Genomic DNA, 27706 nt, shown 5'->3' on the forward strand with positions numbered 1-27706 from the left:
GCCTGATGATAAAGTGAAGATCCTTCAGGTGCAGATGAGACAGCATGGCATGGTACTGTTCAGCATATACCGTACCACATGAGTACTAGTTTCAAGAGTTCTCCTTCCCTGAAATGTTAGTTATTCATTCATCCTTACTTGCTGTCACCATCATACTGTCACCTTTTCCTTTTGTTAATCTTATTGAGGTACTACATTACTTTTGTAAACTGTATATACAATTATGTATAATTATCCCCAACTATACAATGATCTGCAATGGTGAAGCAGTGACTAAAGCTATTTGTATACACGTATTGATTTTCTTAGCCAGGAAATATAACAGCTACATCACAATTAACATTATGAATTAAGTTCATTATTATTGTTACTGCTTTGCTTGATTATTGAAATATAACCATGCATAAATGAAATTGAACATAAATAACCTTTTCAATCATTAAGAGAGTAATCCACCTGGTGGTACAAATAATACAATTTTAAAATAATAGACAATCACAAACTGTTTAAACAAGGAAAGTTGTTGTGTTGTAGTCTCAATGAATAGTTTTAAGTGAGCTCAAAAATCCTTTAAAGACAATAAGCGTGTTTCCAAGATTTGCAAGAACTGCAACAGACCTTTTTTATCTTCTTGATCTGCACTGGGTGAGTAAAAAAGGCCCTTTTGTATATATATAAGCTGAATGTTGGTAGTACAGTACATTATGGCCAAAAATAAATGTTGCTGCAGAGCAGTGTCTCACAGACAAATCAAGTGCAGCAGCATGTAAAGTGAAGCCAGATGCAACAACCACAAACCTATTCCAGCTTTATTTTTTCTCTGCTTTGTCTAAACCTTTAATACTGTCTTTTTTTACAGTACCATTATCAACGACGATAAGAGGCTTTGAAAGGTGTCTGAGCTTCAAAATGACTTACAGTCCTGGTCTGATTTATTAGTACCCCTGAATTTCATGTCCATAATTCAGAATATCCACAGAATGCAAATATCCACTTAAATGCAAATGAACCAATATAGTACAACCAGAATAAAATGTCCAAGGTTACTGAACAAAAAAACTAAAGTTGCATAATGGTCTTCCAATTTTTTTTTGCGTTTTGATAAATAAAGGTTATTTTCTTCAACAAAATAAAAACAAAAAAGACCTGTGCTTTATTTTCAGCATTCACATGATCTGCATTAATTAATAAATGATGGTTTTACTGCATAAAAAGACAGAGAATCATAAACGCTTAACAAAAATTCAACGTTAGAAATGAAAACGTGTTGTAAAAATACTATAGACATCTAAAGAGCTTCAAGCTGACCTGCGGCGCAATCTATTATGATGGTTTCAGTTCATACGTACTCCGTTCAGAAAACCAAATCATTCTCCATGATCGAAATGCGAGGAGCACACCACAACTGACAAGAAGACACAAACAGTCTTGTGTTTGCTGAACCTCTTCATAGATAAGTCACAGTCTTTCTGGGATAATGTTCTATTGATAGATAAAAGCAAACTTGACCTGCCTACGCTAAAACATAGTTCTATTGTGCTGTGGGGCTGGTTTGCTGCCTCTGGTATTGAAGGCATTGAATGTATCAAAGGAATGATGAAATCAGAAGACAAGGCATTAAAGAATGAAATGTGTTTCTTGCTATCAGAAAACTAGGTGTGAGGTGAAGGTCTGGGGACTTTTTTTAGCAAGACAACAATCCAAAGTACACATCTGGCTTTTCAAAAGGTTGGTTTAAAGGGAAAGATCGACTGTTTTAACCTGGCCAGCAATAAGTCCTGACCTAAATCCCATTGAAAACCTTCAGAGAGCTGAAATCTGCCATTGTAAAAGGGACTCCTGCAAACTTAAAAGAGCTTAAATGCAGAGACTAAAAGCAGAGAGATGCAGGAAGCTTCTAGATGATTATAAGAGACATTTGAAGGCTATCATTGCTCCCAAAGGCTCTGCAACCAAATATTAATGAAGGGTGACAATAATTGTGTCCAGGGCACATTTTCTGTTTGCATAAAGTCATTATAAGGCAAATTTAGTTGTTTTGTTTTTCTTTTCTTTAGCAACCGTGGGAATTTTATAAAAATATTCTGGTAGTCTGGTTATACAAAATAGGTTAATTTGCATTCCAATTGGAGATATGTGATTTATGTAAATGACATTCATTGGTGCCAATCATTTTGACCAGGACAGTATGATGTGCAGTTGTCCTGAGAGAGTATTTAACACCTGCACCTGCTGCAGTGCTTTGGAGATACATCAGTAAATAACAGCATTTTCTTGGAACATCAACTACGGGTAACTCTCACATTGCTGTGTGTTTGCTTGCGTGCGTGCGTGCGTGTGCTATAGGATTGTATGTGTCAGACATAAGCTCTTATAGAATGGGATTATCCTCAGCTGCAATCATGCGTTTTTCCCCCCCACTTCACTGTGGCATCCATGCACTGATTAAAAGGTGCATAGGTCAGCTTTAATGTGCGATTTGCCGCGAGCGACTTCGATATAATTACGTGTATGCTTGTGTCAAATGTGAACATCACCATGTGTTTCTCAAGTGTTAGAAAAACAGCTGCTAGATCACCTTCCCTGCGGTCTCCCTTCCAGCCAGATCAGCACCCCTCCTAGATCTGAGGCTGTTAGAGAGCCAAGGCTGTCATCTTTCACAGTGACCTGTAACATTGGCAGATGACCACCAGTCAGATGAGACCAACAGATTACTATAGGCCATAGCGGTCTCATTGCCCGCTCAGGCCATACACAATGGTTTAACACCCTTCAACTCAGCATGCTTACAGACCACTGTTCATTACAGACAGCTGCAGCACATTCAGGAAAGACTACTCGATGTCAGTGTAAATAAGATATATTCATCAAACTACATTATGTTTACTAATAAACCTACACTGCCTGTCCTAAACCTGCCTCTTTCAAACGGTCAGTTCTTTTGGCCTGTGTTAATGCTCCAGAGCTACTTCAGAATTATTCCTTGTCATTAGTGTGTCCTCAAACTGTTCTACAATATACCGTCACTTTTTATTGTCTGTGTCCTCGTCGTTTTGAGCAGGTCTTTTGATAAACACTCTATGGTGCACAGTGAAGTTACCTGGCTTATCTGTAATTACGATTTTATAGTCCACGTTTTTCACTAAATTAAAAAAAAAATAATCAAAATGGTCTGGCGGCAATTTTGACCCACGGTTTGACCCAGTTAACAACTGCTGCGGTAGTTTATTCGAGGACGTAGAAAAAGATATGTTCAACTCAGCCTCCAGACTGAAGTTACACTACCCCGCCCCTCACTGACTGCTATAGAGTGCTGGTTGTCGTTTTTTACTAGATTTTTAATAAAAATCGAACAGAATATGCACCAAATTCGTCAATGCACTTCCCTGGGGCACTAAGAATTCAGATACCAAGTGTGAAGCCATTAAGATGAAGGGTTCAGGAGATATGCATTTCACATACATATAGATATGTATATATAGATACATACTGACAGATTGTGAAATTAGTAGGTAGATTCCAAAACAAAAATTGCCTTGATTTTATTTAAAAATATGGATATGGTTTGTTTGGTTTAGCCTCAGGGTATTGCCTTGGAAGCTGGTGGCAACCAGCTCCAGGCAGTTCTTCATCCCTCGCTGTCTTGTCACTCCCATCATCAGAAACCTTCAAACAGACAATTTTCAAAGTGTATGAGTCAGTGAGCGGCAACATGGCATAGCAATGACAAGCTCCTGCCCTTCTATGGAGACATTGTGGTTAGGTCTCAGCAGCTGGAATTGACTGCTCTTTCTAAATCACTCTATTTTCCTCTTATCTGTTGCAGCTACCGTCATCCTGGTATCCGCAATAGAAATAGGCTGTGCCAACGTGCTCCATTGTGGAAAGAATAATTCATTAATTTAATGCTTGTCTTACTTTTTTTCCAGCACTGTCTTGTTGTCTCTTAAGGGCTGAATAATTAAAGCTAATTAATAATGTATAACGTGCTGTCGTGGAGGTTTTCTTCTCCATATTTTGTAGCTCTAATATCCCCAGAAATATCATCCTGATTGCAAAGATGGGGAATGTAACTCTTTGAGTTTGGCCCCTTCGGACATTAGAGGAAGTGGGATGTTTGTGATTCAAGCTCCTTCATTGTATAATTTTCTGATTACTACAGACAGTTATGTGGTAACAACTAATTTACTGTATGAAAATATAATTAATTAACACAAATCACAATATGTTAATACAATCCATACCAGTGGTTTATTAGAGTGGATACAGTAACTATGTGGCAAAGTCATTTTAAAACCTACAGTGGTAGCTTCACTGTAATCCCATTTCACCCCTCCCTACCCCTAACCTTGCTCCTTGTTTTCGAGGGTTATTACATTTCATTACATTTCATTTAGCTGACGCTTTCATCCAAAGCGACTTACAATAAGTGCATTCAACCATGAGGGAACAAACCCAGAACAACAAGAATCAAGAAAGTACTATTTCTTCAAGAAAGCCAAACTACAAAGTGCTATAAGTAAGTGCCATTTAAGTGCTACTAAATTGTTAGGGTTATCTTGCCCCTTGAAAGTTAAGAGGGGTAGTGGTTGAAATCCCCTACGAATTGTGATGGCACTTCAAGAAGCTGTCAAGTCATCAGGAGTTGTCACGAGAAACTGTTACGTCATCAGTACTTGTGGCGGGAACCGGACATGTCATCAATAGTCATCGATGTAAATAAACACGACAAAAGGTTTTGACGGGGATGTCATTCTAATAAAATTGTTGAGATCTTAAATAAACAAATGCTATTGCTTGCAGTTACTAAAGTGACTAACCTATAATATCCATAATCCAAGGAATAAAACTACTCAGGACATGTTTTCCTCTAATGCGCAATCTAGGTATTGAACAGAAACACATTGATTGTCAGATATAGTTTAACAGAAATACCATAGTACATTTTTGTTGGACATGCCGTATCTCCTGTCGTCTGGCTCTGGCTTAAGGAAGCATTTAAAACACAGCAGCAACATTTTCCCCACCTGCTTAAATACTATTAGGGTACACCTAAGCGCTGCTTCAGATAAAAAATGAAAATATATCAATCTTGGTTTCTATATAGATAAAGTAGATTGTATTTTGCTCTTTCAATAGCAACAGCAAGTTTGTTACTAGACCATCACCTCTCATATTTTGTGTAATTTGTGCATTTACGATACATGAAGCAGTGTGTGTGTGTGTGTGTGTGTGTGTGTGTGTGTGTGTGTGTGTGTGTGTGTGTGTGTGTGTGTGTGTGTGTGTGTGTGTGTGTGTGTGTGTGTGTGTGTGTGTGTGTGTGTGTGTGTAGGTGGTGAGGTCCACAGGTATCCTCAGTGTTTTGTTTGCTCATGTCAATATTTAAAGGAGATTTGTATGCATACAGGTGTGGAGAGCTTTATGTCAGTCACTGTGCTGCTGCAGTTGTAGAAGTGTTAAACTGTTCTGCTAATGAAGTGTGTGGAGTGTTTTTGTTTGGTGGTTGAATTAAAGTGAAGAGTGCGAGGCGTGGGCAGCAGAGCTGTCTCCCTCTGCTCTCTTAGCTCTCGTAGAGTGGCTAATGTCAGAGGAAAAATACTGATCAGACCTTTAAATCTGCCTCCAGGCTTTTAGAGGTAAATGCCACCTACTACACATGCGCTCATATAGAAGACAGATGTTATCTGTTGTTGGAAATGCAATTTAAAAAAAAAAATTGTTTCTGGTTTGAACAAAAATGTATTCTATGTTGTCCATGAGGCTATTGTATCGGTATCTCTTGTGGTTTTCTCACTGCATGATCAGTGCAAAATTGTAACTTGAGACATAAGCTTTTGTCGTAACATAACGTTTATATGAAATATTTTCATATAGGTGCTGCCTTTTTGATATATATAATGTGTATCTATCTCATATAATTTGTAACATTCCAAGTAATAAAGTAGGTCCAAAAGTGCAAGATGCCTCACTAAAAGCTCTTGAGGGCTCCTATGATTAATAGTTTACATTTGTTACGGTTGGTTTGACATTGCAATTTAGGGAGCGCACTAAAGACATTTGTTTGACGTACATACTGTACGTGCCTCCTGTTGTCATAATTAAAGTGGGCTGCATCTACCTATACCTTATATTAATTGGTTTGGACAACTGCGTGCGTGTGACGTTGGGGTGTTGTCATTTCGGTGGGTAGTAGTCTTTTTGTTGAATGGAGAAAATTTATAAACCAATTAATTTCCTCAATTTGTTGCCTCTGTTTGATCATTCTGGTATTACTACCAGCATCAACAACTCTAGGCGCGAAACTCAACAGTAGTTTGAATGCACCAAATGAACGTCCTTGTTCAAACATTACAAATGGTACATTGTCTGAGCTGAAGACTTCATACAATCCTGCGAGCTGCGCCCGCTTCTTTTTCTTCTACTATTGTTTTAATGCTTTCTCCAATTCCAGCAATTGGTTCAAGGTCTGAACCATCCAAAGAAGTGTTATCACACTGAAAACAAACCAAACCATAGTTTAGTTTGATCTGGACCAAGATCACAGGTTTGAGGCGCCTTTCACATCTGTTATTTTGGTTTATTTATTTAGACCAAACTGAAAAGTCCGAAGGTCCAGACCAAGGTAGGTGTAAAATTGCCCTTTAACGTTTGTAAATTTTTTTACAATATTGGCTCTGTTAAATTGACAAATGTGAGAAAAACTCATCATAGCGGGGGACTCTTCAAGTAACGTACTAACAATCTGACCATCCACCTGCTCTTACATTGTACAGATACAGACACACAGGAAATCCATAGGCTTGTGTACATTCCTGTTCCCTCTCTCTTTCCCTCACCATAAATTAGTACAACATCAGAGTGTTTTCCTGAATACCACCTGAGATGCCTCCTCCATGGAAACACACAATGCCACCCTTGAGAATAAAGATAACAGCCCCATCTTTGCACACCCATTTACTTTTAAAATTAATTAAGTCTCCTTTAAGGTTTTGAGGCTCTCTGAGGGATTGAGCATGAGAGGGACTGTGTATGTCCAGTAGTTGTGCCACAGAGAGGGAGATGGAGAAAATATGTGTTTGTGTTGCCAAGGCTATGTGAAATATTGTAATGTCTGGAGACAGCTGCTTGGAGAAAGGGAGGAGAGCTCCCTAAATGGACAAAAACTTGAGATTGTACTGAGTTTTCTGACTGTTCTGTTTAGAGGAGCAAGTCATCATAGAGCACCAGTGGCTACTTATTCAACCACAGTCTACACTGAAGATAAATTATGGAATCACTTAAAAAGTCAGCAAAATCCCCAGATGTTCATATAATAGGTCTTTGTTGCTTTCTTCCTCACATAATTGCTTTCTTTCTCCCCTGCTTTCCATTTTTTTAAGAGAATGGTAAAACAATAGTGAACGCTAGCACTGGAGGAAAAGGAAACAGAACAAGAAATTATAGGATTATTAGATAATGTGTGTCCCTGAGCGAGCCATTGACTCATCCAGACAGATGAATGAGGAATGCACACTAAACACAAGAGCAAGTTCCACTGATGTCCTCCTCTGCTGCTCAGAGCAGTGCAGCTTTGCTACTCCAAAAATAAAGTTTACGTTCCGTCTGTAAAGCAAAAATTATCTTTATTTTACTGCTGAAACTAAATAGACTTTTCATTGTGATTTATTTTAGGATACTAACCCCCCTTTGTTACATTGTTTACATTTGATCTGGTTAGTTTTGATTTCACATTGCAATGTAGGGAGCGGACTAAAGATTTGTGTATGGCATACGTGCACTGTGTTGTCATCACCTATGTGGACTGTGTCAACCTATGCTACGTTTGTAGACAGGCTAACCTGACATGTCTGAACATCCGGACCAAACAACAGATTGTCAATATTAGGCTGTGCGTCAATTCATTAAGCATACAGTTTATGTTTTGTCAAGTACTGACCTTATCTGCACTACTTTTGCTCTTCTGTTCTGTATTACGCATGTGTTTGGGATCTGTTTTTCATTTCATTTTATCAAACTAGGAGTATTCATCCAAACAAATGCTCAATGAATACATTCAGATACACACCAATAAGTAGATACTGTAATCTTTACGATGTAATTTCACTCTCAATTCTCAACTTTTAAAATTGATGATTATTGCACCAGAATATCCACTCAGAAATTGATTTAGGTGCATAGGTTATCAGAAATGTGTCTGTTTGCTGGACAGCTGTTTTGCTTTTTGTTTGTTCAGTGTGTCAGCTGGAAGCAGTAATTGGACTCTAGTGGCATAACAATTTTGAGAAAGTAAACAATAAGAAATAATTCACTCTATTCAAAGGGATGGGTTTAAAACAAAACAGGGGTTATCTGTAAAGTTCAGAGTTTTGTTTTCGTAAACATATCCTTGTTGAACTGTGTCCTTTGCAAAACAGTTTCATATTGATGTATAGAGCATGGCATATGAAATAACTTCTCACTGGCTGCTGCACAGATCTGATCATGGCTGTCCACATGACACAGTCCAGAGCCCTGAAGCTGCAACCCACTGCTGCAACCCACTGCTGCAGAGCTGCGCATTATTCAAAGTTAATTAATAGTAAATGTGTTGCGTGCCAAAATAGCAGCAAATTATGAACCAACTGCACCTCCTTTGGGTCCACAGCAATGAACCCATCAAATAAGAAGTCGATAGGAAGAACGGTTCTCGAGATATAATAAAATAAATAAAATGAGGGGGATGAACTTTGGGCAGTCAGCCTTCTCAGTTAGAGCAGCTCACACTTTGAACAGTTTGCCAGCATCCATCAGAGACTGTGGTACATTTTGTGCATTTAAAATTAACTTAAAATCATGGTTGAAAGATAATTAAGTGTGTGACTACATTGTAGATTTAAGTAGCCTTAGCGTGCTTTTATGTTTTGTGTTCTATATGTTATGTATGTCCTGTTTTCAAACATTTTATGTGTTCGTATGAAGTGTGCATGTGTCATGTATTATCAGAATCAGAATCAGAAGTATTTATTGCCAAGTAGGTTTACACCTACCTGGAATTTGCCTTGGTATAGGTGCATACAAGGAACATAAAACATAAAAGCACAGTAAGTACTACTTTTTTACACATGAAAAAAAAACAAATATAAAATAAAAAGATATATATAGAAAAAAATATATAAAATAAAGTAAATGCAAAATGCAAAACATGGCCTCTGTAGTTGTTTTCACACCTGCCCAGGGACTACAGTTGACAATTAGCCAAAATGGCTAAACTGGCTCATTTACAGAAATATTTACTAATGTGCATTGTCCCTGTAATTTTAAACTGAATAAATAAAATATGTGAAGGAAAGACAGACACATAACTGAGCAAAAACAGACATACACAAAGAGAAAGATATCTTTGCTTTATAGTCATGTAGATTGGATTAGACGGTCAGATGTGTGCTGTCCGCTGCTCTCCTGTAACCAATATTAGTGTCTGCATTTCTTTGTGTACCCCATTTACACCTGACATTAAAATGCCTTTTGAGCAGTAGCAATTGTAGTTGTATGCTCATCGTAAAGAATCAAAATGGAAGCACTTTATCTGTCGCTATTACAATAATCGCTAGGTAAACAAAGCACCCAGCATGTAGCGTGATTTCCATAGCAGCACAGCAAAGTGTGATCTTGACATTAGTGACTAAATTAGATTTAGTCAGTAATGACGTAGATGGAGCACAAAGCTCCTGCAGCTTTTTAGAGTCCCCTGCTATGATGACGATGACTAAAGCGATGATTCCCTGAAGTAAGATGTGGTTAGACTACAAGTCTGTTTTTATATACTAGATCATATTTTAGAGCAGCCGCCAGCCCAGCCACTCTCTTTACTCAGGTAGGCTCCGAATTCACTGGAAGACACACACTCACACACACTCCATTCATCCAGTGCCCTCAGGGGGACAGAGCGTCCTGCCGGCTGTGAGTGTTTGATGTTGAAATGGTCCACCCCAGCTTCATAAGAGCCCCCTATCGCAGGAGAAATGGTCTAAATGTCACACTCCACCCTCCACCCTCCACCCTCCACTGGGCTGCTGTGCGTGCATGCGTGTGTGCGGGTGTGTATGCAAGAGTGTGCATGTAGCATGTAGCCATGCATGTAGCAGTATGTGGTGAGAGGAAGCTATTTCTGGAATACGAAATTAGGTCACAGATGGAGACGGCCGAATTTAAGTGATTTCTGTTGTATCTCACACCACTACATGACAGCACATCCCAATAATAACCGGTGATTACAGATAGTACTGATTGGATCCATCAAGATGCACTTTCAGATGTCACTGTGTGTCTCTAACGTTGTGTAAATCAACAAGAAGACAGGAAAGGCCTTCGGGAGATGAGACACAGACTCGCGCCTACACAAACATAGCACACATTTAAGTGTAGATGTCTTCAGGCTATAGGTCAGTGAGTGTCTGACAGTAATTGAATAATGTAGTTAACCTCTTTTGCAGGGTGTTGCCCAGCAAAATCACAACAAAGGTATTGCTGAAGAAAAGTCATGCTGCAACATGTCTTTTAAAAGAAAAGAAAGATTTTTTTCAGAAGAGTACAGCTAAACTCAAATCAATTTCTTAGTCTTTAGACCCACAAAATCAGTCACAGTCATGCACTCTCTGGAAGTGACAACTGCAACATTTCACAATGATTGTTACCCACCAAAACATTGTCGTCTTTTTTGCTCACATCACATAAAAAGAATGTTTTACTTTCATGTGTGTGCCCTGTTTCATTACGCCACCATTAAAGAGTCCTTCCTTGGCTGCCATTTCCTCAAATTTGAAATACATGATTGTCCCCACCTGTTTCCTATGCATAGCCAAGATGGTGACCATTGAGATTTAGAAGTGTCTCACATTGAACTCGACCTATAATCATTTTGACTGCACCAGCTGGGTACTCAGTGCACTGCTTGTTCCCATAGTTGTCAGTGTGAATAGCAAGTGTGAGCAGGAAAGAACACCAATTTTAGTCTTGGCCTGACTGTTCTGCTTCTGACACTCCTCTATGTTCTTTATTTTTGCCTCACTCATCACAATGCACAGACATGGAACACAGAACTGGGGTTAGTGGGACAAGTACAGTGTTATACTTAATTTGTCAGTCCAGGTTTTGATCTGATGTGGTAGTGATTAACTCTTGAATTCAGATTTGGGGAATTTGGGCAAAATATGTAATAACTGTTTTTCTGACCAATATTGTTGTTGCTTTATATCTTGTGATGACTCTATTACTCGCTGGGCCTTGATTTAATTATCTACACTTATCTATCTAATGCCTAACAAACATATTGGATCACATGGAAAGAACCAGATGAAAATATACTTTTAAATACTGTGTATAGTTGACACTGGTCCTATATTAGGTACTACTATGTTAAAATTCACACATTTAGCTCACATTTAATGAAATATCACATGTCACATACATGCTCTGATGTCTTATCGGCTGTGCGACTATATATAGACAGCTCTGTGTCTTTCTAAACCATGGGGAATACATTGAGTTTACCACAGATAGACTCTAAATTTCAAGTGTCATAGCAAAGGGTCACAATACTTAATGTAATATGTTTGTGATATGTATTGTGATTTATGTTTCTGCTTTGTCATTATGGGGCATTGAGTAAAAACTTTAGCAAAAGGTAGCAACAAAACAAAGAAAAAATCTAAATCTTACTCAAAAAACCTATTGTACGTAGCATTGTATGGCAAACACAATCATTATCATTCATTCATGATACAGATGGGAATCCTTATTGCATTACCACTGGGTTTGCCGTTGTCTTTTATTTCTTCATGAACACTTAATTTATTTAACTTTTCTGACTTCCAGTTATTGGGATCAACAACCACGAATAGAAACTAGTCACACACAGGGCTGTAGTAGGGGGTAATACAAAATAGCATTCACAGACCTTTTTATGGTGGTTTACTCACACGATTTTTAAAAGTTTGAGTCAAATTCAACATTATTGTTTCCTGAGCATTTAATGACACTTCAGAGCACAGCCTCATCTTAATTTCCAATGATGCTGGCTGGACATTAACTTGGCCATTTTCACAATGAATGCACTCTGTGTATGTTGTCATGTGTAATTTTTACAAATGCATTCATGTAAGAGCAGGATTTTACTGTTGTCTCTTAATACGTTTTAATCTTAATTTGTAAAGTAACTAGCAACTAAAGTGAGATAGAAAATAATAGTGGATAAAAGTATAAATATTTGCCTCTGAGATCTAATGGAGTAGATGTATAAAGAAACATGAAAATTGCAACACTCAAGTAATGTAGTCCCTCAAATTTGTATACGGTAATTAGGTGAATGTACTTAGTAACATTCCATCATGTTTTACCCCACACCAGTACAAATAAACAACATCAATAATATTCACAATAATATGCTAATTATTGTTATTATTAAATATTATTGTCTATATGATTCGATTTCAGTTGTTCTAGTCTCCTAGTCTATATATAGTCTTGTATATGGGTGAATGTACGATACAATAATAATTCCTTTCTTTTGCAATGGACATCAAATATGGCAGTGGAATCAGTTAACGTGACAGTATTGTAATGTCGACTTCTCTACTGAATTCAAATTTCATGTAAGAAACTCAGAGTTGAAGTTTAAGTCAGGACAACACCCCAATCCGTGCCTAATCAGAGCAGAGTAACAATTAATATTCTTGGTTATGTAAAGCTCACTGCACCTTGTTGATGCAATGATGAGTTCCATCACATTACGTTTGAGTGTTGCTGTGAGTGCATATGCGCATTTGTCTCCAACTATCAGTATGCATCCCGACCATGGAACTGCTAAGAGCTTAGCAGGCTGTTGCTAGGCAATGCTATTTAAAATCCATCTCTCTCTGTATCTTAGCTCTGTATGGCAGCTGTGTTTGTCTCTCGGTTTTGTTGCTAATACCAGGGTGGAAGCCGTAGTAGTGTGAGGCATTTGCCTTGTTAGTCCTCTCCATTATTTTCTTTTCAAGAAGCACCTTTTTAGAGAGAGGCTGGTGTGGCCTCAGATGACATTCCAACAGAGAAAATTCTCTTTCTAGGGAGCTGCTCAGTTAGAGTTTAATGAAATGCAGTGTTGATTGGTTTTAAAGAATTATGCCACGTTCTAGTGTGCAGCGCTGCAAGCTATTACACTAAAATCTGCAGAGGTGGGTATGTGGGCTTCATTACAGTCCATGTAAAGCATAAATAAATATCTATACACATTACAGAAAAATGTGCTATTAACCACTCGCAATCTTAAATTAATAAGAAAACCACCAACTATTTAAGATTACATTTCAAAATTGTTTAAAAGCAGTAATCTCATGCTTGACAATGTTGTGGGGGGTGTCTGCTGAAGATGCTGAAACCTGACTAACCCTTTTCAATAAATCTAGGTTTGGTTATTCACCTTATCATCATCCTATCATTCTTTTGAAATGTAAATATTTAGAGTAGTTGTGGAAAATCTTTTGAGGAATTAAGGCATAGGTAGCTGTAAATTGAAGTTAGTTATTGTAGCTAAAGGTTGAGCTGGGGAACCACTGATGTTAATGTGCTCTACTATGTTAGTTATTGTGTAGTAATATCATCATGTTGGCAGAGAGGTTATGCTAAGTATGGCTTTATTATTTCTGGCCCACCCCAAAAAAAATACTTGAATGAAAAGCAGTTTAATGGTCTAACTCCGTAAGTTATTGCTAAATACTTGTCTTTTACCATGTATTCAGCAAATATTTTCTAACTAGTATGGTGGGTTAAGAAGTGAGGTAAATGCTAATGTCAGCATGCTAGCATATATCGATAATAATAACACAAATTCGATTTTTGATGTATTATTTTGACGTTTTTAACCATATTTCTTTATTAAGTATTTTGACAAGTAGTACAAACACCAAGTACAGCTGAGGTTCATGATAATGTTAATAGAACTGATGTTTTTTTTAAATTAATAACAACATTTGATAAATGGACATTTTGACACGATGATGTCAGGAGATTGCAATTCATCCTCTGGGGACCATGAATGTTTTCACAACATTTTATGGAAATCCATTAAATATGTGTTGTCATTCTCGACTGATTACCTGTCCAACTGCATTGCAACCCCCGAGGCCATGCTGCTAGCGTAGCTAAAAACAATAACGCTATGAGCACATAGCACGATTATTTCAAAGTCTGTCTTGTATCCCTGTGTATTAACATTTATTTCATTGACCCAGTGTGCAATCTTTGTTTGATTCGAAGTCTGTCATTTTGGAAGTTTATTCTAGGGAAAACATCGATTAAACCAGTGTTTCTGCCACAGGAGTTAAAGTATTGTGCTGACAAATGGGGATTAAGCCCTACACCCAAATTGAGACCCAAGCTTTGCCAATGATTTTACCAGTGATATTTCTCCCGGTCCCACACTTATTTAAGTCTTCATTGTTTCCCAGCTTGTTCACTGTCAAGCTAACAACACTAACTTAACCTTACTATGACCTGCAATACACGTAAATTTGCAGTTGCTAGCAATACTTAATACTTTGTAAGGAAAGGGATAGAGATGATAATGTAGTGCACTTTTTGCTCAACACACCAGATTTTCTTTTCTAATGAAAGTCGCGTATAACACAGTTGTAAAACAAACTCATTTGTAAGTTGCTGTTGTATAATGCTGTGAACAAAAAATCTAATAAGGAATGACTAAAAGAAAGGTTACTTGGTAGCAAACCCGTCTGTGGGACAATGTCGCAGCCAGGGAGAGACATTGAGGATGAAACAGTGAGTGACGGCAAGCAGACCGTGTGGAGGAATGACACAACCAAAGGATGTACTTTGACTTTGATTGTGTGTCATTGCCTGTGTTCATCACCACAGTGGCTCGCAGAGTGAGAAACCACAGCGCCTCAGGGCTTTGACAACATATCGCTGTCTGACTGTCACTTCATCTATGTGGACCTGCCCACTGCTTGTCTTTGCTCACCTTTGGTCCACGTCTCTTTCTCTCACTGTCAGCCTCTCTCTCACTCTCTGTCAATCTGTCAATAGTTGGGTGACACACGAACCCGAGTCATTCCAACTGCAGTGTTTGTTTGTGTGTGTTCTTAAAACAGTGTAGAAAATGTTAAGTTAATTCCAATTTAACTTATAATTGACAAGTTAGATGCAGAATCGCAGTTGTCGTTGTCATGAACATCCCAGTCGCCCCTTGGACAGACGCTAGTCGCCTGTTTATTCAAAGTGTCGAGGTCATCCTATTCTGCTTGCTAATCATCACGGGAGTGAAAACACCTGCTCCTCTTGGTTATCCGAGGTCATAGAAGAAGACATGTTCAACTCAGTCCACAGACTGACTGTTAAGGCTCACTGGCCCTCCCCCACTACTGCACAGTCGGCAAGGTGCTGTTTGCCTGTTTATTCAAATTGTATTAATATTATATATATATATTATTATTAAAACATTTTTATTATTACAGTCACGACTGGCTTGTTAGTCTTATGACAAATCTGCAGGCCAGTTCAACTCTGCTTACCCCTCAGATGGATGCTGACGGTGGAAAGGGACGTGATTCCGTTCACACTACACTAACTTGAAAGATATTCTCATTATCAGACGGGTAGGTGGAGGAGGATAGCAGAGAGCTTTAACTCAAGGATAGAAGGTAAAAAATGTCAAGGAAAGTAGAGAGGAGTGCACCGCTGTGTTGCTTCCATCATCAAAACTGTAACGGGCATTATCAAATGCTCCCATACAATGCTTTGTGAAAAAAACACAACTTGTGAGCATTTTAACAGTCCTTGGTGTTTTGATTGGCGGAGGGGGAAAAATTAAGTCTGGAAGAAAGGCATATGGATGGGTGGAGGGGGGGAGAAAGCACAATTGTAGATGAGAGGATGAGAGGAAATGAGAAAGGAACAGAAGGATATCAAGAAGGAGGTGGCCAGGTTAATATAGCTCAGCTTGAGCGAGATGGACGGATGGATGGAGAGTGAACAGTAAAGGTGGACACGTAACAGTGGCCTTTCGAAGCATTTGAGGTGAGGGAGAGGAGGGTCATCTGTGTGATCAGCTGGTCAGCCTCCTGCCATCCTCATGCCCCTCTGGAGGCCAATTAGAAGGGAGGCAGATAGAGCTAGCAGCACTGGAAGACTCCCCCCAGACACACACACACACACACACACATCAGCATCAGCGCTGACACCAGGTTCATACAATACTGGAGGCCCCCAGGCATACAGAGACATTAGTGTTAGACTGTAAGTGCTGTAAAGGCCTTGTTTTGGCTTTAGCTCAGATTTAGTAATTCCTTGCACTTTATAAATCACATTTTAGTGAGAAGTGAGATTATCTGTCATTCTTCATCATGATTTTTAGTGCTGTGGCTCCAAGGATGGCAATGTCCATTAGTTGTTTCGTTGACCTTTCGACGAAATTTAGTACATAAATTCATGGTGCCCTGAGGATGGATCCTAATGACTTCTGTGATCCTGTGATGTGTCTTTTAGGGCCACTATCAATGTTTTGAATGCAATCTCTCAATGATTATTGGTTGTATTGACATTAATGCCTGCTGCAGATTGGGAGGCCACAGACACAACAACAGATGTAATCGGAAGCACACACTTGACGATCCAGTCAAGACGCAGGACCACACACTTGCCATTTAAACAAAAGATTTGTGAATGGTGATTTCAGAGACTTGGGAACTCACAGCAACTCACGTGATCAAATGTGACTTCAGAATATAAACAAACATGGAGGTGGACTGCCATCATAGTTTGGTTAAACTTTTTTGAGTAATGTCAAATGTTTTACGTCTTGCTGGATACACATGCACTCATACTGTTGTCAATTTCACAAGTTTATCCCCCTTTTCTACGGTCCACCAAACAAAGGTCTTATTTACATTGTAGGCAGCCATTTTTCGGCTCTAAACACAAGAACACAACATCCAGTTACTGACTCTCTTTCTGTTCACCCAACCAATTGCTGTTCTTTTCAAACGGCACCATTGGATCTCGAATTGAAAATATCAAACATGTTTGATATTTCTGTAAATCCGTCACATTAAAGGATGATTTGGTCGGATAATCTGTTCTGATCAGCCACAAATCGGTAATGCCTCCTATGATTGTGTGTGTGTGTGTGTGTGTGTGTGTGTGTGTGTGTGTGTGTGTGTGTGTGTGTGTGTGTGTGTGTGTGTGTGTGTGTGTGTGTGTGTGTGTGTGTGTGTGTGTGTGTGATCCACCTCATAATCCCGAGTTCATCTCCACCATCACCCCCACCCCCTGCAGTGCTGGGGAGATGTTGTTTTGAAGTTCAAAAATCTCAGAAAGGACACACACACATTGGTGAATAACAATCAAATGCCGTCTAAAGTTCAGCCTGAAACTTTAAATGTTAGATTTCCTTTTGCGCACAGACACACACACACACAGCGTCCCTGAGAAAGAGTTGGAGGTCCTGCAGGTCGTCAGTGACAACCGGCCACATTCGCTGTTAAAGTTATGCCGTTTGAGTAGGGAGGGGGGCTTTAGTGAAGGCACAGTATTGATGGCTTACACAGAATGACCTTTAACCAAAGCCCAGCTAATATACGTGTAATCACAGCCAGAGTTAAACCAGCACAAGCCCCATCCTCACTCATCGCCTTCTCCCCCCACGCACAACGATGCAGACATCCTGAAACACAAGCACGTCTGCAGAGAAAACTGTCATCTCAACTGAGACTATTTCAATCTGTGCGCCTGAAGCATTATGTGTCCACTTTAAAAATTAATTAAATTTCTGAACTTTGCTGCACGTTGCCTATTTAAATACAGATGTTGTAATTATTGGAAGCTAAGTAGAGGCCTCACCCAATAACTTTAGTATTTCAGGATTTCTGGCTGCCCGTACAATAACCAGATTATTGCACTTACTCCTCATATATCAAGGTCTGCTGTTGATGCTGATGTCAGGGAAAAATTTATGAGAATATTTGAAATTAAAAAGTGAATTTGTTTCCCTTAGTTGGATGCAGTGATAATGATTCATCTTCTGTGAAAAAAACACTGACGTTGTGAGTAAGGTGATCCAAGGGCGGCTGTGGCTCAGGAGGTAGAGCGTGTCGTCCACAAACCGTTTGAGCCCCATTTGTACCTCAAGTCTGCATTCCGAAGTGTCCTTGGGCAAGATACTAAACCCCAAATTTCCCCTAATGGCTTTGCTGACAGTGTATGAATGCTGGGTGATGGGGAAAAAAGTGCAGTGTGCAGAAATCCTGTATGAAAGTGTGTGTGTGTGAATGGGTGAAAGGAACTCTAAACCGCTTTCAGGTTGATAACATTGAAAAGTGCAATATTAATACAGTCCATTCAACACAAATGTATTGCTATTTACCATGCAGCCTGAATCAAACATAAATTGGATTAATGCCCAGGCTACTGTGACTGTAAAAAGATTGCAATAATGTTCATGAGAAGAAGAAGATACAGCAGTTTTAGTCAGGGCATTCCAATACTATCGTCTTACTGTATATAATTATTTTAATTTGGGTTTATTAAACAAGTGGTTTTCCTTTTTAAAGCTAGAGTACAATGTTTGGGCAATATTTTAGGTACATTTTTAAAGTTTCATCAAAATGTGCCTTCTCCGTGCAACACACAATGCATGATAAAAAAGATATTGGGAAAAACCCAGTGCTCATCCACACAGGTTGATGAACTGAGGGTCTTTTTGTCAAACCATACAGTGCCACCAAAATAACCATGAAAATGAAAAACCGCAATCAAAGCAGCCATTACATACTTCATGATAGAAAAATGATTATGATAAAATAAAATAACTGCACTCTGTTATTGTTTGTTCACTTAGCAACCATTTTCCTAAAGCCAGACTGAGAGCAGTGGAGAGGCTTATAGAGCACTTTCAATCACCTATTTGACCACTTGTATTGCTTTATTGAAGCCAGCTGTTGTGTAACATCAGCATTTATCACCCTGATATCTGCCCCATACTGTTCACTGAGCGAGCGCGTGCGTGCGTGTCATAATTGGCATCTCACAATTTGCTGCTTTTCTGCTGAAAGCTTCTGTTTTTCTCTGTATTCCCTTTTGTAGGAGACATGATAATGAGATGAGCTTGTTCCGTCTCGTCGTATACAGGGACATGTATCTATCTCTGTCTCTAACTCACTGCTCATACTTTAGTTTAAACTCTCAACAAATGTGCATTTTGCCCAGTTTCAGGATGTATATGAGAGCGTAATATTAGTGACAGTAATCAATCAATCCACCTTTATAACAAGGAGCACATTTCTTTTTTTATCCCTTATCTTCCACCTCTATCTGTCCCAGTGACAGGTTTTACTGCAAGGAAGGCAGATTTAATGTTTTTCCAACACCGCCTCACACAGTCTTTCAACTTCTTAAGGCATCTTGGATGGCAGAAGTCCCATCAGGCTCATAGCTTGAGGTGGGCCTTCACCTCCACTCCCAAGACAGAGTAAGGGGGGAGGGGTAATTAAAAATCCTGAGAGAGGGAGGGCTTTCACGGTTATTCTATTTTTAGTCCGGCTCTTTAGTCCGATAGGAACAGGTACACAGGGCTAGAAAGACACATAAAGAAAAAAAAGAGGGGGATTCAATCTTCCCACAGATTTAAAGGGAGAATGTGACAAAGACTGAGCACACAAGTACAGACAGAATGCTGGATAAAAAATACTGCTTGGGTTTTATTTTATCTTGAATAAATTAGTCACCATGTGTCGTGAAAAAAGATGCCAAATACAGGGTGTGGTCACAGCAAACTGAACACCTACAAATGTATTAGTTTTTTGACCTATCTTTTTACAAGGGCATGGTCTTTAAGAGCAGGACTTATTGATTTTAGACTCAGATTTTGTAATTTTTTTGACGGGGAATTTTGACTGGCTTGTTGCACAAAACAATCCCGGCACAGATGTTTTATGTTTGCACACATGTAACATTTGAGTGCAGGGTTTGCAGTGAGAGCATTAAAAAATCTGAAAGTGAAATTAGTAAGTCCTGCTCTCAAAATTAAAAAGACCATGCGTCATTTTATATGTGCATTATTTTATATGTGCATATTTTAGTGCATGTGTTGAGATTACAGTTTGACAATTGAGTAAACCCACCTGACATTTCTTTTATCACTGAGAGGCGACACTTGGGTAGAGCTGCAGTGCTTTACAGGGTGGGTGGAGGTATGGATATACTAAGTTGTTCCCACGCTGATTGTCAGGACAAATGCTCACTTTCTGGCTCCATGCTGTTTGCTGTAAAATCTAACAAATGCCATTTAGATTCAAAAGCCAAAGTAAATTCCACAAGGTCAACATTTAAAGTTCAGAGACACGTCATTGTGATCTAAAACCATACGGCTACATCAGACTAAAGTAAGAAATGTCTGGCTGAGACAGAGTGTGCACTTGGAGCAGGAGGACGCTGGAGGTTATTTTGCAGGGACCAGGATCAGCTTCAGAAATGGAATGAAGTGTGAGAGAGGGAGTTTCCAGTTTATACTTCATACCTGTGTCACTGGGCATGATTCTGCTGAGAACTGTCATTCTGATCTGCTGAAGATATAAACATGCTGCATTTGAGCAAACACTGCACCCTGTTGTTGGCATCCAAGAAGCAAATGATAACCTGCATTTTCTCTCTCTCTCCCTCTCCCAGTGTTCAGCAGGCCTTCCTGTTGGAGAACGTGCCCTGTAACAACGTCAGCTGCCATAGTGTGGGAAGAATGTTTCACATCCACTGGGACCAATCAGATTTGGGAGCCATCCAAAATGCCATAATGGCAACATTCTTTGACATCTACGAGGATGTGAGTAATTTCTGATGACTCCGTATAATCTGGGGTTTGCTCTGGTCATAATGTACATGGGCTGTCACTTTTTATTCACAATGCAAACAATCATTTGAAAATGGGGGGGGAAAGTTCATATTTAACCTGTAATGTCAAAATATACAATAGTCGTCACACCGTCAGATGTAGTTTGCTTCCTGAAGATGTCCTGAACAGCCAATCACGACACAAAAGCATCTGAGAAAGAGCATTTGGAAGTATTTTGGTTTCTTCACCGTAGACGGCAAAGAAAAAAACAAAATGTTTAAGGCTGTTTGTCATCGTTGTACCATGCAACTGACTCTCTCTTCAACAACAACAAATCTGTGGACTCACTTGTTAGCAGCAGCGGAGGAAGCCCCACTGACGAGCTGAGCAAATTCAAAGTGTTCAACCTCATGTAACTGCGTGCACGAGGGGGGAGGAATATTCAAATATATCCATTCAAACTTGTTTTTTAGAAAAAGTGACCGCCCTATACATGATCACACTATTCTCTATCTCTGTCTTTCTCTTTCCACGTCTCTTTTAAGTGTCCGTCTCTCTCAGTCTCTCCTTGGACAGTGGTGTCAGACAGTTAGATATGCAGCTAAACTGGCATCTCTTTTTTTCTACAGCGTTATACGTTGATGCCAAATGGCTGATTAAACCCCACAGAGCATACAACAAGACTTGATTCCTCTAATGCAGAAAAGTGGATTATGTGTGAAGCTTTTTTCTCAACTGACATAACAAAAATGATTTTAAGTTTATAATTATTTCCTTTCATGCTCAGATTTGGACTAAGGACGGGACAGTGTCATGTTCAGTTTAGTGCTTGTTTGTGATCAGTAATGCAGTTAAGAGCATGCACAGCAGATTGTGTGTAAGCCGACTTTGCTCCATCTTTGCCAGCAATTGTTTTCACGAGACAAAGCACTTATTTATCTTCTTTGTCTGCTCTGCTGCTGCTGTTTTTTCACACCCTGCGTACAAGCTTTCATTATATACTTAGATTCTATCTTCATGTATTTCTTCCTCGATTCCAATCTATGGTGACAATGATGTGTTTTGTTTTTAAAATGCATCACGCAGCAACTTTAAAGAAGCCTAATAATACAGTCTTGCAGAGGTAGAGTACATAGAAGAGAAGACGTGCATACACTCCGTGCACAAATTAACTCATTTGCATACATGCAGTTGTCAAAACCCTCCTTTTGTGTTTCCCAGGCTCTGCTCCCAGATTCCAATGCATATCGTGCAGTAGCTTTATGGCAATCTGTGTATGTGCTTGTCTTATCAGAATTAATTATTACTGCTTATGTGGTCTGTCTGTTGAATTCAACTCTCTCTCTCTTTTCATCTCTCTCTCACCCTGGAGACAGAGGTTTTGGATGGGAGAGAGAGAGATGTGGTGAGGAGAAGAGAAAAGAGGAAGAATAGAGATGATAAGATAATGCTGGATCAGTCATCCAGGGTGTTAGAGGGATAAAAATGTACATCAGAAGACACACACACATACACACACACATGCTCTCATTGTCCCTTATCTATATGCCTGTCTTCATTTGCAGGGTATATTAGACATGCTGGTTCTGAGCCAGACAACGGGCAGAAATGAGTTGATCATCCACGCTTTAAAGAACAATTTTGAAGCTGACGCCTACTTCGTTAAAGTGATGGGTAAGTGACTGATTTGCTCAGTATGCTCTGTTCCGCCTTCCTTTCCTCATTCCTATAGCAGTGTATTGAAACGGCCAACGGCAGCAAAAGGTCTCAACTGTTCTTTTCATATACCACACACAACTGGAATTTAAATAGCTAATGATTAAGTGTGTTTTTTGCACAATGATAGCCCCTCCTAGACCAATTTTAATCAATGAATATGGGCAGCTCTTTTTAAGTCCTTGAAAGCAGATGACTATTATCTGTCATATTATTAGATTTTTGTTTTTAGCCTGGAGCTTCCCAGTTGGTGGTTTAGAAAAGGAGATCTTGCCTGAGCATTTTTCTTCTATTTTAGCCTAAATTAAGTCTCAGTCAGCACAAAACGTCTGTAGGAAATGCACCTTCTCCCAAAGGGTCATTTTAAATTCTGCCTCCGACTTCTTTCCAGATTCTCTAGAAGAAGCAGTAATTGCCTACAAAGTGAAAGTGGTCATTTTAAGCTGTTGACTAGGACAGGGTCTTGTTTCTGTTTACATAGAACCAAATTTTCTGTATTTTTTTTTATGTTTTGGGGTTGACCATCCGCCCATCCCATTCTCATGAACGCGATATCTCAAGAAAGCCTTTGGGTAATTCCTTCAAATTTGGTGTGAATATTAACTTGGACTCAAGGATGAACTGATTAGATTCTGGTGGTCATAGTTCAAGGTCATGGTGGCCTTGAAAATAATGTTTTTAGTTTTTTTTGATCGTCATATCTAAAGATCATCTTGAGGGAATGTTTTCAAATTTGGTATTAACGTTTACTTGGCCTCCATGATGAACTGATTAGATGTTGGTGCCTGGAATTCAAAGGTCGAGGTCACAGTGACTGCACGTCCCTGTGAATGTGATATATTAGGACTGCGTAGATCACCTGATTTTGTTTACAGCAGCCCGATACCTTCGTCAGCTCTGACACCTAGCCCTAACCCCCCCATATGTAAACAGAAACTTCACTGGTTGTTGGAGGCATACAACCGCAGTGCAGGAATTCTAGTATTTGATTGCTGTGTATGTGTGTTTCCATTGATTCCATGCCAGATTTTCTTAGTACAGAAAATGAAAATAGTTATAAATCAATGATACCTCCGGGAAGTGTTTAATTATTTAATTTTGATGATTTTACAGTTTCACTCCTACAAATGTTGGGTACAAAACGACATCCTGGGTTCAAAGCCACACTGACATCTTTATTGCACATTTTCCTCCTCGCTCTCTCCTCATGTAATGTGTCACTTTTCATCTTTTATTGTCTGATAAAGGTGTCAGAAATGCCAGAGTAGAACCTATTCCTTTCCTTCCTTCCTAACCTTATTCTGTCTGTGCAACGAAGGTGACTGAATGTTAACTAATTCGAAAGAAATGGCATACGTCATCTGTGCCGTTTCAGTCACAGATGATGTCTGACTAGAAGCACCTGTAGCATCAATATCTGCTCTCAACACTCTCATAGTTCCATATATTTTTGGCACACGTCTTTTTTCTCTCGCAGTTAATAGATTGTTTCTTTTATTCTTTATTGTAAGAGCGTTTGAGTAAAAATCAAGACATGCTCTTTTGAAGTCAAAATATTGGTACAGCGTTAGTACCTAGTGACATTTGAGGAAAGCAAAAATAGTTCCACTCTAGGGTGGGCCTTTGCACAGTTTAATCTGTCACTCTGCACTGCTCATTAGTAAGAAAAGGAGCATAGCTCATTTCTGTTTCAGCACAGTTGGCGAACAGTTGTTGTTTAGTCTTTTGGGAAGGGATGGGCCACTCAAGCTCCTCTGTTTTCAGAATCACACACAAACACACACGGACGCACTCATAAATCATCACATGCCCTTGTAAATGCATACCAGTACACACATCATTTACTAAAACACTTACAATGTGTGTATGAATGAATATTTGTTGCCATGTATTACATATTCACATATTTGACCTGTCTAATACATACAGAACTGCCTGAGATATGGTACTTTTACTCATTCAACAACATTCGGTTCTTTGATATAATTCAAACATGTTGAGAACAAAAACATTAAAAGCCTACACTCTAACAAACAGTTCATAGCAGGAGCAAATGGTTACAATACATGCAAGGTTTCTGCAGGGTCTTAAAAAGATAGATAGAATCATCTGAAATTTTAAAAAAAGTCTTAAATATATTTGAATATTATATTCTAGGTCTTAAATACTAGGTAGTCTTTGCCCCTGACCCTTAGCCCTACCACTTGGCCCTACCCCTTCGTTTTGTGTGTGGCCGTGAAGGGATAGTGTTGTCCCATTTCTCCATGTGATGTAGGGGTAGTGGCCGTCTAGCCCTTCAAACACCCCTTCAACCATAGTGTATTCAGGACCCCACTTAAAGCAAAACAACCATGATTTTAATCAATGTAATTAATTCACTATTGACACGATCACAACAAACATGTAAACAGTCATTACTCCCTTATCTCATATATGAAGTTGGGAAAAAAAGTTCCCCGCTCATGTTTTAACAGTGCGGGGCAGAAACATTACACTGAAATAACCAATGTAAACACGCTGACTGATCAACAGATCAATTTGTCCAGTCTGTCCAAAAATTTAAGCATGACCTACGATAGAAGTACATTTTAAGCTTTGATTTAAAGGAACCTTTTGACTCAGTCTGCCATATTTCAGGGTTCTCCAGGGCCTCTGAGCTCTTATTATTTGTCGCACTTAAAATAGGTCTTGAATTTGATTCAGTATGGTCTTAAAGGGGTCTTGTTGAAACCTGCAGAAACTCTATGGTATTTAGCAAAAGTTAAATTAATAAAATGACTAAGACTAGTATAGTACATAGCCTCCAGTCAGTCAGAAAACAGCTATGGGCTAGGCTGTTTTCCATGTGGAGCATTTAGCAAGTCCAGAATCGTGTATGTGTGCATCTTTGTACAGTTTTTTAGTGTCTTTACTGTAATGGTGCAATACACTTCAAGATGAAGCACCAATACACATGAAGTATCATTTGAGAGGTAGGAAGTCAAACAGTGAGAATCCTTGTGGGGGGCCTGATACAGGTCTTTGATGTGATAAAGTAGCCAACTTCTCTCTCAGCCAAATGAATGACACACTGCAACCTTGCAGTGATGTGGGAGCTGTGCCGAACTTTGATGGATGATTCTACAATGTTTTTAATGATGAGACTAGGATGTTAGATGAGGATTAGTTGCATCACACTGAGCTTCTAAAATTGACACAATAACATCCTTTGTTTGGTCTTATTGACTTTAGAACCATTTTTTGTCAAATTGTTTCCAGGAACTTTTGAAAGTTCAAATGACTTCCATGAGCACTGGGGGTTCAAGATAGGTTAGACTTCTCTGCAGGAGATTAATTAGAGAGACTAGACGCTAACTGGACGTCATGGTAGCTGGTGTACAGGGAGTCGACCTAAATAGACACATTTCACAAACCAGACAATTCAGCAAGCTCATTACGTATAGACAGATTTCCATCCATCCTAATACAGGTCTGGCCAATCACAATCATTTATTTTAAATGATGCACGCTTGATGCAAGGACTGACATTAAGGTCACTTTTTGAAAACCAAAATCTGTTTGACATTTCAAAATGTTTGCCATGAGAAGGGTCTATGGTATGGTCAATTTGTGGGTCCTTTGTTTTAGATGCCAGGTGTTGAGGTAACTGTTGGGTACCAGTATAGGATACAGTGGTTTCCAGGTGTCCAATTGAAGTCTGTGTGCAACATATCATCTACCTGTTGTGCTTGTGTCCTGTACATATTGTCATGTCCAGACTGGTCCTCTAAGATGTGTCATTTTCAAATTGAATGAGTGTCATTTTTACTTTGCAAAAGCCACAATTTTGATTAGGCTTTAACACACATTAGCAATGTCTTTAAAGCTGGGATTGGTTATTCTGAAAAAGAAGATTCCTAACAAGAGCAGGCACTTTGAAAAAATGCAGCCGATACATCCCACCCCCACCCACCGGCCCTCTTCAAAGCTATGCCCCCAGAACACATGAACGTGCACTGACTGACAACTGCTAGAAGCCGGTGTGCGTCACCCTGGCTGAAGACTCCACTCATGCGCACTAACTAATCATTTTGGTTGGTCTAAATGAAATGATTGGTCTTTATTATTAGTGTTCTACGAGGGACACAGACACCTGTGTTATTTTTTAAGATGACTTTATTTATTGATGGTTATTGGGACATTAAGAGGATTTTAACAAATAAGACAAAAAATAGTTTCAGAAACACCAAACAACCCTACATTTCAGAAGAGAGAGAATTATCCTGTGAAAAAATAGATGTTGGATCCGCACCTTCTTCCAAATCCACCCACCAAAATTAAATGTATTCTTTCTTGACCCATACCCCACCCTTCCACCAATTCAATAAATTTGGCTCTGAAGTTGTTGTTTAACAAACCTACAGTATCAAAAACATAACATCCTTGGCGGAGGTAATACAAATGATGAAGGTTTCATCCAATCTCATCAGGCACAAGTCGGGAAGATCAATCTCATCAAAAAAAGTTAAATCACCAATGTGGGTGAATTATATAAGTGTGCAGAGCCTTACATATAAGACAATAATACAATTTAAATCTCAGTCTCAATATTGGTAATAGAAATCAAAATTTGATTTTTTCTTCATATTCAGTGCATTGACTCAAGTGTTTTTTTAGTTATTCTGACAGCTGCTTTGTGCATTACACGTCGGTCTGTGAGTTTGACTCCCCCTTCCTCCTGCTGTGACTTGAATTCCTTTTGTACCAACCACTCTACCCGCCACTGTTCTTTCGTTATCCATGTTTAGTTTCACTGCAGTAAATCTAACCAAACACACACACACACACACACACACACACACACACACACACACACACACACACACACACACACACACACACACAGATACACCCAGACCAAATTGCCTGTTTTCCCCCGTCGATCCGAACGGTTTCAGCTCTCCCACTTCTCCTCATTCGACTTCACTTATTACATTTTGGTTGTAAATATCTTATATATGTTCAGTGCTGAGTTTTTTACATCCAGCCAAATGCAGACTAGTGAGTAAACAACAAGCAATCAAAAAAAATGGGAGACGAATGACATTTCATTCGTCTCCCTTGTGAATGTGAGCTCAAATCCAGCTTAATAGGCTT

The 27706-nt window shown here is 39.1% G+C and overlaps 1 protein-coding gene across 1 annotated transcript in view; it reads left to right on the plus strand.

The window, feature by feature from the left end:
- The window catches only part of itfg1 (integrin alpha FG-GAP repeat containing 1), a 162019-nt gene that overhangs the window by 72767 nt on the left and 61546 nt on the right, over positions 1–27706 (plus strand). The window contains exons 11-12 of the mRNA XM_034571059.1: positions 20695–20845; positions 22420–22528. Coding sequence (XP_034426950.1) covers positions 20695–20845; positions 22420–22528 — 260 coding nt within the window. The remainder of the gene's footprint in view (positions 1–20694; positions 20846–22419; positions 22529–27706) is intronic.

This window comes from Hippoglossus hippoglossus, chromosome 3 (genome assembly GCF_009819705.1).
Source record: "Hippoglossus hippoglossus isolate fHipHip1 chromosome 3, fHipHip1.pri, whole genome shotgun sequence".
In the NCBI taxonomy this organism is placed as follows: domain Eukaryota; kingdom Metazoa; phylum Chordata; class Actinopteri; order Pleuronectiformes; family Pleuronectidae; genus Hippoglossus; species Hippoglossus hippoglossus.